Below are 12,037 nucleotides of genomic sequence, written 5' to 3' on the forward strand. Positions count from 1 at the left end.
ACGTAAAATTTAGCATGTGGATAAAAAATATACTTCAAAAACATGTATCAAAATAAATCTTAGTTTCAGCCTTCATTCTGAATTTTTTAGTTGTCTAGGTTCCAATAAAATATACTTAGGGAAGCATATTTTAGTAAACAATATTTCAATTCTAAAAACAGAAACAGTTTCTTAAAATTCACAAAAAGACTTTTAGCTGCAGTAGGTAGATTTTTTTTTTCCTTAATTGGATTACATAGCCTTTAATGTCCTTTAAAGTCTACAATTATGTGATTAAAATAAATTAGTATGTTGAAATTTAGGATAACTACTAAAATTCTGAAAATATTCTACATTAAGAATGCTTAAATAACACACCCTATAATTATTTAAATACTACTTAGAATATCTCTCTATTGGCAACAAATGCTTTAGTGTATATTTTTATCAAATTATTTAATGATAAGCTCTGCTCAAGACACTTGTGCCATGTGCATTATCAACCAAATAATAGTATTCATAACAAATTCATCTTATAGTTCGTTTAACTTGTCTAAGTGAAAATAAGATGCATTCCATTTGCACTATGTAGTCTCTGGGGCCATATTTCAATTATTCTTCTGACACAGCATAATGACATATAATTAGTTTGTAATCCTGCCAAGAAATTTTACACATTTTCTATAAGAAGCGTCAAGCTAATTCAGTAGCAGTTAAGTAAGTTATTGTGCTTTTAAGACACTCATCTGTCTAAAATAACCTACTGAAATATATTTAATGTTGAGGTTACCCTATCATTTCAACAACTCATATAGATAAAGCTATGTAATAACAATGACAGAAGCGAGTTCAAGCCTCAAATTAAGACAAATCATAAGTGTAAATTATTGGAAGGAGCAATGCTAGCAACTTTCAAAAGATGGCATTTCATGCATATGATTATATCATACATTTGTCAAAAAAAGTGTAGCTTAAAAATTTTGAGATGCCATTATTTATAATGCTAACATCTGTTTGAATAAGTGAACAAAAAGCTTCCCAATCTTTTCTCAGGCACTTTCACTACCAAGCAAGTATGGATTCAAACTGATAAGCCACTATATTTAATATCATCAATCTGAATATGACAAAAAATGCTGGCCATTTAGAATTATTCAGAATGAAGAAGATATTTAGAAATTTTCATATAAAGTCATACACATCCAGAGTCTTTATATGAGGAAGTATGTGACAGTATAACTGTATAAACAATTTATAGCTAACAATAGGACTTTTTTCAGGCTGGCTACTATACTGATTTCTAAGAACTTGTTAGCTTTTACTTTTAGAATATTTATATAAAACCTTACCAATTATACCAGTTAATTTAAAAAGTGCAATCAATATTGTTCTAGTGCATATTTTTGCTTTACTACTAAATATAACCAAACACTGAGTTCCTTGAATAAAAAAATGTACCCACCTCACAAAATAATGTAAGCTTGTCATCTGGTAAAAGACCATTAGCTTCATCAAGCAAAAAATCTCTTCGAATGAATTTTTTAAAACCCCAGTCCTTCCCTTGTACAAATCGATACGCTCTTTGGCTTTCTGGTGGAAAATACAATATAAGTTTAAATAAAACAAGTATTCACGAAACATTCTGCTAATAATAACAATTAAATGAATGTGCAAAAACAGGACTTGACCAATACATCCATCATAGAAATTACAGATATGTGTTTTCATAAGTAAAATGGTAAGAGTAACACTAGATAGAATCAGATCATTTCACAGTACTACCACAAATTCTGGCTATTATCAATGAGCTCACTTCCAGATTCCTAGATATCTAAGTAGAAGAAAAGCCAGATCAAATCTCAAGGAGAAATAAGAGATCTTTCAAACAATCTAAGCCATTTAATAATAAAGTAGGATCAAAACACATTGGCAAAGGCATAGTATTTATTATCTAATATCAGAACCAGATTAGAAATATTAATTTCTTGCTTCTTCCTTTAAAAAAAGGATGCTCTAAATCACTAGGGCCTTCCTGGTGATAATTCCTGGTGATATGAGCTTTCCTGGGATAACCATCCCACTGATATAAGTTTTATGGAACTAGAGAAAAATCCATTAACTGGAGAAAAAAGCTAAAAAAAAGTCCCCTATCATTGCTTAGGTCTTTAAACATAATCCCATTACCTCTAAAAACAATTTTCATCAAGGTCCACAAGATGGTTTTAGTGTGATGGGTAAAATATTTAATAAATGTCTAAAGTAAATGTTTCTTATGCCTTATATAAACAGGTTAACAACTATATATTATGAAATAAACAAGGTCCTTTCTATATTCACTATTGCTATACAAATTGAAGGTAGAAAACCAGTAATACATCTAATTGAGATACTCCATTTTATGGACTAAATGTATACCATTAAAAGTTTAATGTTGAAACCCTACCCAAAGTGTAATGGTATTAAGAGGCCAATGACTGGGACTAGATGAGATTGTGAGGGTAGAGATGCTCATGAATGGTGCTCTTATAAGAGACTGCACAAGCTCCGTAGTCCTTTCCACCATGTGAAGACACAATGCAACGTGGGCAGGTCTGTAAGTAGAGTCTTCACTAGAATCTGACCATGCTAGAACTCTGACCTTAGATTCTCGGCCTCTAGATTTGTAAAAAATAAACGTCTGTTGCTTATAGGCCACCCAGTCTTATGCTACTTTCTTACAGCAGCCTGAACTAAGACATTATCTTATCTTACATGTCAGAATTATGAAAATTCATGTGAAACTATGTATTACTTCAGCAAGGAGATATAGTATTTAAAATGTGTTTTGGAAAGTTTTTTTGTAATGATGTTACTTGATTTTGTTAATCCCTTCTAGAAATCACTTAAAATTTAATGCACAATATATCTTCCTACTATACACACTGTACATTTTCTATAATGATCTTTTACTATGAAGTGCCAGGCTACATTTTTAGCTGGCTATAATTCAGAGGCTTGAACTGAATTTAACAGGTTCTAAGACTAAGAAGAACTGTTTCCTTTCAGTCACTGTTTAGTCCACTGCTCAAAAAAATTACAGTGACAAAATATCAGGGCATTGAAACACCATTCACATTGTTCTTTAGATTTTATTGTCTGGCAAAAATGGCAAGGAAGAAAAAGAAATGCTTTCTGAACGCTTATTATATATGCCAGGCACTGAACCAGGTACCTTGTCCTAACAGCAGCTATTTTTACAAGTGAAAAATGAATATCATTTTAGGACATGAAAAATTTAAATATGATTTAAAACTAATTTTACACGTCTTATGAAGACTTAGTAAAACAACTGTAACTTTACCCTGGCATTTAAGATTATCAGCCAAAATGAAATGTTTTTGGTTAAGCAGATTTTAGGAAAAAAAATCCTAAGTTTTTCTAGGTAAAAGTGCAAAAGTCACAGTACATGTACACAGTTACATAAAGACGTCTTCCAGTCAGTTTGGAAATCACTTACCCATTGCTTTTGTTTCTTCCCTTTTAGCATTCAGAAGGGAAAATTTGAATTTTGCTCGAACTTCACTTTTTGGACAGCTGACTAAAAGCAAATATAAGGACAAGTAGTCTTTACTTTCATCATCTAATCCCTTTGGATTTACTCTCAGGCACCTAAAATAAAACAATAGGCTCACATGGAGGAAGATAATAGTTTAAACATTCAAGAGAGACGCAATACTGAAATCATCTGTTAAATAATCTAAATAATACAACAGATTTCCTGTCAATATTCTCACAGTTCTTTATAATTCTCTATACCACTAGGAACTTATTATAAATCAAATGTAAAATCTGACAAATATCCATTTAGAAACTAACAATGAATCTATAAAGTGCTAATGATTACATCAAAAACAAATATCTGAAAAAACCAAAAATCTTACCATTTCATTTTGTCACTGGGGCTAGATGAGAATGTTGAACTTTTTAACACTTCACCCATTTCTTCTCGACAAAAACTGAAGTTATTAATGGTCCACATGTAGGAAAATTTTACTACTTTAACCTGGAACATTCAGAAAACAACTTTTACAATGATGACTTTTACATTCTTGACTTGTCACATGTTGAACATCCTATGACTCATCTCCTAACACTTCTAATAACAATGCTGAAGTGCTTCATAATATTCTCAAAATAGTATACAATACCTAGCATAAAGTAAGGCATTTTTTAATAGCATGTACCTGTGTATAACACCAGCTTTCTGCTATAGGACCGATAGACATATCTCCAGAGAGAGGTGGGGTGGGTTCCCGAGACATTGCCACTTTATTGCAGTCTTCTAAGATGTATGCAATATCCCACACAGGTGAGTACTTTACTACAAAGAAAAGAAGTTTCATTTAATAATCACTAAGTTTAACTGAATCAAGACGGAAGAAGTATTTAAACAGTCATAAAACAATTATTTTCTCAAATTATATTATGAGGAAATGTGATTTCATTTAAATTAATGAAAAATAATTTTTTAAGAAATAAATCATAAGCCTTTATGCCATGTAATACTTGAATCTAAATGAAGTTAATACTTACAGAAGCTATTTTACAAAGGCATACTTAAGTTATCACAAATCAAAAATAAAATACTGTAACAGCAAGATCATAAACATAAAAATCACATGGAAACTTACTGACAGCAATGAATATCTGATTCACTTTCCTTCACCTTTCTATTGACATATATGTGAAAATCAAAAGGGTTAGAAAGTTAGAACAGCCCTGGAAACTACAAATATCACTTACTCATCTGTCAGAGCTCAAAGCTTTGATCAACTATAAACAAAGAATGTGGCCTAACAGGCAATGCTGAAGAATTATATTTCACAGAACTCTACCTCTATCTCAGACACACAGGTTCTCTAATAAGACTCTGTCCACATCGGTGTTTCCTACCAGATAACATCTACTGTATCATAAAATTTCTTCCCAATTAGCTGTTCTTGAACTATATCCATTTGGACACACAATCATCATAACCTGGCCAGGACATTAGTAACTAGATGATGCTTTCCAATTTGGAAAAGTCTATAAAAGAAAGAAGCAAAATCCAAAAGATATACATAATTATTGTACTTTCAGGGGTATGGATGGTTTCAAGATTACATTCTAGTACAAAGATTCAAGTCTGGAGAACTCTTTTTCATTTAAGAATAATTAATGAGTGAAGAAAACCATATGAGTCCTATAAGAAGAAACTACTAAAGGAAAAAAGGGAAGGATTTCATTCAAAATGCAGAATAGTTGCTCTGAGTAAGTATCACGCTCCATTAAAGGAACAAGAATCAAGATGGCCCCATTCTTCTTCTCATTGTTAAGTACATATAGGAAAAAGGATTAATTATTACAGAGTTCTAAGGAGAAAGGGGCTGTAGCAAAAAAGATTCTACACTATGTCAGGTTTTTATTCCTTTATGATTAAATTATTTCCCCTTTCAATAATGGCATCTATACTAATATACTGACCCAAATGTTATTTATGTAGGTTCCTCACATACGGAAGAGTTCCTATCGTATCACATACTTGGAGCACAATGCAATAAACTAGGGAACCAGCAAAGTAGCCAGACAAGAAAGTCAGGATGATAACACTGGGAATGTTCTATGAGGAGCACTTGTAAGATAACGACCATTAAAGGAGAGGTGAAGAAGAGAGAAGGTGAAGATGCTCCTTAATGAAGCAAGAAGAGAGGAGATAAATGGTTGGAGGTAGAGTCTCAAAGAAAAGTGAATACACAATTTAAGAGTATTGTACACTGTCACTTTAACAATTATTCACTTCTACATAAAAATTAGGTACTTCTCTTAATGAAGTACCTCCAGTTGTTGTCTTCAATTACTTTTATAAACTACAATTGGTTATTTACGTTTGAAAACAGAACAGCAGACTGACAGTCACAACAGGGAGCTGAGATCACTAATAAGAGTACTGTTGTTTTAAAGATGTTGGTTCCCCTTCCACATTTAAACAGTTTTATTGTGGTATAATTTACATATCACAAAATCCACTCATTTTGAATGTACAGATCAATGATTTTTAGTGAGTTTAGTTATATAGCTGTGCATTTATATAGTTTTAGAGTACTTTCAGTATCCCCAAAAGTCCTTCCCACCCCCAAATTTAGGGAACCACTAATGTGCTCCCCATAGTTATATGTTATCTAGAAATTCCATGTAAACAGAATTGTACAATATGTAGTTTTATGTCTGGCTTCTGCTTTTTTCCCTGAATATGTATCATGGTTTCCCATTTCTTTGCACATCTCATAATACTTGGCTTAAAGCTGGACTGCAGCAACTCTGCATTATGATTTATTTTTCTATGCATGGCTGTTTTCTTCTTAGTAACTTGCTAGGACTTCACTGCAGTATCTCTCTCTACCATATTGTGCAGCTGCTGCTGATACCTGTTTGGCTTTTCATTCTTTTTTTTTTTTTTTGACCTGGTTTGTCCCCTTTCTTTCAAACCAAGTTTGCTACTTTCAGTTGCCAAGGCCATGGTCTTCCCACCCCCTCCTGGCCCCAGATCAAGTCCACCTTATCCGGCTGCAAAGCTCTGATTTTCCTGGCTAGCCCCATTCTAGTAAAACTACCACTGTCGTCTACTGGGCTGAAGGTAGAAACAGGAGCAGAAATATGAGTTGGATATTTCTGAGAAAACTCATAGTTAATAAATGTACCAAAAGGGCAATGATTATTGACTTACCCATGTGAAAAGAGCCCGATCCTAGTCAATACTTTTGCCAGTGATTCTGAAGCAAGCTAATAAGCCACCATGACCAATCTTGAAATCAACAAACCAACAAAAGTATTTGCAATGCATAGAGCACAAAAAGGGGGTAATTTCCCTAATATTTAATGATTTCCTAAAAATTAGAAAGAAAAAAGTAAAGAATACAAATTAATTCACAGAAAAAGAACTTCACTCATAATTATAGTAGTATAAATTAAAACTAAATTAAGAAGCCATGTTTTAACCCAGCATTATCGTAATAATCCAAAAAAAAAAAAAAATGGTTAGAGTTTAAGGATAGGCACTCTCATACACTTCTTGTGGGAATATATGTAACATTTTAATAACCTCCCTTCTCATTTTTTAATGGTAAAATTTCTGGCAAAAAGGAAAGGAAATGATACTAATAATAAGCTACTAATTTTAAAAGTATAAAAATGCCTATGTGTTATTTGATGTCCATGAGAACCAATTAGATGGTTGTCAACCAAGAATTACTTCATAAAAAATTCAGGAAAAGATGAAGAAGCAATTTGCAGGAGAATAGCTAAAAGCAGGGTGTGGGGGGAGAGTTGAATTTATAATTTGTAATTCATTTGTAATCAGTAGAGTATAAAAAAAAACCCATACCATTTTTCAATACAGTATAGTCCAAGATTCTTTTAAACTATTAATTCGTACAGCCAGGAAAACTACAGGGAAGCATATAAATGTTACTGGCAAATCTTTTCTAGGACAATTTTATAGCTAATATCAAGGGAAATTTTTTTTGGTCAGATTCATCCTAGAAATTTATCTTGAGACAAGTATTAACAACTATGGGAAAAGATAAGAATATGCCTTTAAGGACCTCACTTTAACTAGCATACATAGGCATAGCTCAAGATATTAAGGATTCAGTTCCATACCACCACAATAAAGCACTTATCACAAAACAAGTCACATGAAATTAGTCTCTTCTATAACTATGGAGACTAAATTAGCCACTATTAGAGAATAAAGTACTTTAGTTTATTTATATTATTTTTAAAAACCCTCAAGAGAGTCATTTTCAACAACTGTGTAGTATTCCTACGTGTGTTAGCCATCAAGCTTCCAGACTAATGGAATTAGTCGTTGAACTTGGAAGTACTACAAAGATGAATAACATGTAGTCCTTGTTTTGGAGAAGACTATAATACAGTAGGAGAGACAGGTACATGTGTGATTACTTTCAATATGGTAATATGATAGAGGAAGGTACAGAGTAATAATGGAGCACCTTCAGGACAGGAGGATGTGGTCCCTGAGCTGGGTTCTAAAGGAAGCAAACAAATTATAGAAGACCACAACTATAGCAGAGATTTTAATAGCAAGAGTTCTATTCTAAGACCAATGTGAATCATTGCTTTGTCATGAATTCTGTAATCTTACAGATACTGGTTCTTTCTTTTACCTATTAAAAGTTTATAGTACCTCATTTCCCAATGGTTGGTGAGTGGATAACATGAAATTTTATATATATATATATATATATATAAATATAAATATAAATATATATAAAGTACTTACACTTAGCTTAATGTGATTACTAGAACAGACACATAGCAAGGAAAACTTCACAGGTGACAGCTGAAGATAATTTAGGCAGTGGTGGTTAAGACTGGTAATAACCAAGATAATTTAATGTATACAAAAAGTACTTATAGGCTATCATGGGGTCTTCTACCTCTGAGTATAATGAAATAGCTTGCAAGAGAACTAAGTTATGCTGTGTAGCAGAAAAACCTGGATAAAAATAAAGTAACTATCTATTTAGAGGGATTTAAGAGCTACTCAAGCAACCAGCACAGAGGGTCCCAAGATTCCAGAGAAGAGGGAATAATTTGAAGCCAAGCTGACAAGTCTTCAGATACTTTTTTCCTAAGAATATTTGCTGAGTCTAGCCACAGTGTATAGTAGCTTTGCCTCAGATTCAGAACCACAGATACGAAGGAACTACATATGGAGGGCTGACTATAAAGCTACATGAGAATTTTCAATTGCTTAGGAGGTTGGTGCCCCTAATCTTCATTTTGTTCAGGAGTCAACTGTATTTGCTGTTTGGAGAAGACTTCAACATAGGCATCCCTCATAGATATTGTGGGTTCTAGACCACTGCAATAAAGTGAATAACACAAGTGACTGACAGAACTTTTTTCTTTTCCAGTGCATCTAAGTTATGTTTATACTATACTGTAGCTTACTAAGTGTGCAGTAGTACTCTGTTAAAAAAAAATGTCCATACATTAATTAAAAATATTTTCTTGCTAAAAATGCTAACAGCCATCTGTCAAAACCAGGTTGCCATGAACCTTCAATTTGTAAAAACAACAAAACAAACAAACAAAACAAAAAACAAAAAACCCCACATTATCTGTGAAACACAATAAAGCAAAATGCAATAAAAGTTGTGCCTGGATAAGTGTATAAAAAGATCTAGGTTAAAAAGAAAGAGAAAATATATAACTTACATCAGGTACAGCTATATTAGGATCAGATAAGAGAGATTTTAAAGCAAGAAGCATTAGGAAACATAAAGAGGAAAATAAAATGTGAAAAAAGGTCAATCATGAAAACAATTCTAAATTGTCTGTATGCAGTATGATTGATTCAAAAATAATCACAGTGGGAGACTTTAATTAGCTTATGAAAGAACAATCTTAATGACATATATAAATATGCAAACATACATATATGTATTCATATATACATATATGAATGTATATGTATATACATTTTCTGTCCCTTCCATATATACATATATTTATACGTATTTATGAAGGGTGGAAGGGACGGGAAAAGGCAAGAGGCAAGGAGCAAGACGTAATACCCAAAAGCAAAAGAATGAAATTTACTTTCAATAGCATAGGAAACATTTACCAAAACTGACCATATTGCTGCAGGATAAAGAAAGTCTTGCAAATACTGGTCACTGAAATCATTCAGAGTATAAACCTTAATTGCTGTGAGATTAAGTTAAAAATCAATAAGGCAAAGATAACTAGAAAATACCTATATCTCCAAAAATTAAAGAGATTTTTCTAAATTTATGGGTAAAGAAAGAAATCACAATGAGAATTAAAAAAGTTTGAACTGAATATTAAAGATAAGAAATGTCCAAACTTTTTAAAGATGTAGCTATAATACTCAGGAAATTTATACCTTTTGTGCACATATCAGAAAAGGCAGGCTGAAAATCAATGACTTAAGGTTCTATCTAAAAAAGCTAAAAAAAAGTAAGTAAAACCCCAAAGACTGTAGAAGGAATAACAGAGGTATGAACAGGAACCAGTGACTTGGAAAAAAATGTACAAGAGAAAAAAATACAAAGCCAAAAGCTGGCTCTTAGAAAAAAGTAGTAAGATTGACAGCTTTAGTTAGACTAACCATCAGAAGAGACAGAACCAAATTTACAACACTAAAAATAATGCTCTAAAAGATAATGAAAATATCATGAAAATGTTACATCAACTTAACTACCAACTTAGTTGATAATTTAAATAAAATGAGAAAATCACCTGAAGAACATCACTTTCTAAAACTGACATACAATGTGAAAGAAAAAATCATAAATAGTCCTGTTTTTACTTAGTGGCTACTTTGGAAAACTGCAATATCTATTAAAGCTAAATAACTAAATACCTTGAAACCCATCAATTCCACTCCTAGGTACACCGTCAAAAGCATACACTCACATGTTCTTCAAAATATACGTACAAGACAGTTTATAGATTGGCCCTAGGTATAAATACAGACAAAGCAATAAAGCACTTGTGACTGCCAAAAGCTGAAAACCACCCAAATGTTCATACGTAATAGAATGGATAAACTGTGGTACATTCATATAGTGAAATATACAGCAATGAGAATGATCTATTACAACATGCAGCCTGAATGAATCTCACGAATCTCCTAAAGTTAAGCCAAAAAAGTCAAACATGCTGTATAAATCTATTCTAAGCTTTAAACAGGCAAAACTTAAGATGTAAGAAGTCAGAAGAGCAGAGGTATAAATGATAAAGTTTTGAGGAATTATGGATGATATCAAGGTTTGTAGTTTAGAAAACAGGTAAGTCAATGATAAAGGGGATTCATTTAAGTCACAATAAGAAGCTGGGTTTTGGGACAATTTAAAGAGTTTGGGAGTGGGGAAGGAAGTGGAATTATGAACACAGTCAAGAAGACCAGAAGAATATACATTTTTATTATACCTTTACATAAGTATACACACAGAAAAATGATACAATTAGTTGAGTGTTTAATTATTAGCTCCCTATGAGCCTAATCATGTAAAGATCCTACTATTATTCCAGTAGGTACTTACTAAGAGGGAATAGCTTATGGATCAGAGGAAGTTTTCTCTGCAAATGCATTTTCAGTATTATACAGAGAATCATTGTGAAAATTTATTACATAATAATCCACTTCATTAGCCCACTTTGTAGAAAGGGCTATCTAAAATGTGTAACTTTTTCCTGAATAGAAGCAATCTAATAATATCAAGAATAAATATTTTGTAAAGGCTTTTTCTTGATATATGCCAGGCTTAAGTATTTGTCTAATTTGACTCCCAAAATAACTCTATGAGGAGGGTAATCACTGTTTCTGCCAATGTTACGGGCGAGTAAAATAGAGTACAAAAAGGTTTACGTAATTTGCCCAGGATTATAATGCTAAAATTTGGCAATACCTGCCTGGCTGCCTGGATTCAAGCCTAAGCTTATACTAAATTCTTAAAGACAATCTTTCCAGCATGTTACTAACAGAAAACACACACACACACACACACAACCAAAGAAATGAAAAGACAAAGCAAAGGTAATTCATACTGTCCTCCAAACTCATATGATAGATAAATGGCCTTCTTATCAACTTTCTAATTTCTAGACATCTGGATCACATACTATAGCCAAAATGGAACCCTGAAAACAGTGCACAGTTCAAGGCAGTTAAGTGAGCACACTTAGCTGTCTCTTTTATTTCCCAACATTCCAATGAGATGAAAACACATTTTAACAAAACAATGAAGTCATAACAGGACTAGAAAATAAGGATGATATTGGTATATCAGAAATTTTGACTAGTTCAAGGTAGATAAACAGGGACAAATTAGCAGAAAAATCAATTAGATAGGAAAAGATCAGCAGAGAAACTAAAGGAGAAAAATCACAACAGACATTTGGGGAACAGTCCAAAAATGTAAAACAAAACAAAATAACAATGGTAGAAATGGAGACAATTTAGGAGATGGAATGGTACACTTAAATA

General features: G+C 32.4%; 1 protein-coding gene across 10 annotated transcripts in view; it reads right to left on the reverse strand.

Annotated features, from left to right (window-relative positions):
- SPOPL (speckle type BTB/POZ protein like) overlaps positions 1-12,037 on the reverse strand; it is a 58,152-nt gene that overhangs the window by 17,054 nt on the left and 29,061 nt on the right. For 4 of the 10 annotated variants that reach the window (XM_044935839.2, XM_006071632.4, XM_006071630.4 and 1 more), the window contains exons 2-6: positions 6,722-6,881; positions 4,203-4,339; positions 3,900-4,021; positions 3,476-3,627; positions 1,442-1,569 (exon numbers count right to left, since the gene is read on the reverse strand). In XM_044935839.2, coding sequence (XP_044791774.1) covers positions 1,442-1,569; positions 3,476-3,627; positions 3,900-4,021; positions 4,203-4,339; positions 6,722-6,725 — 543 coding nt within the window. In that variant the 5' untranslated portion in view covers positions 6,726-6,881. Of the gene's footprint in view, positions 1-1,441; positions 1,570-3,475; positions 3,628-3,899; positions 4,022-4,202; positions 4,340-6,721; positions 6,882-12,037 lie in introns of those variants that run through there. The other 6 variants (XM_044935858.2, XM_006071633.4, XM_044935867.2 and 3 more) reach the window with 5 other exon arrangements.

This window comes from Bubalus bubalis, chromosome 2 (assembly GCF_019923935.1).
Source record: "Bubalus bubalis isolate 160015118507 breed Murrah chromosome 2, NDDB_SH_1, whole genome shotgun sequence".
In the NCBI taxonomy this organism is placed as follows: domain Eukaryota; kingdom Metazoa; phylum Chordata; class Mammalia; order Artiodactyla; family Bovidae; genus Bubalus; species Bubalus bubalis.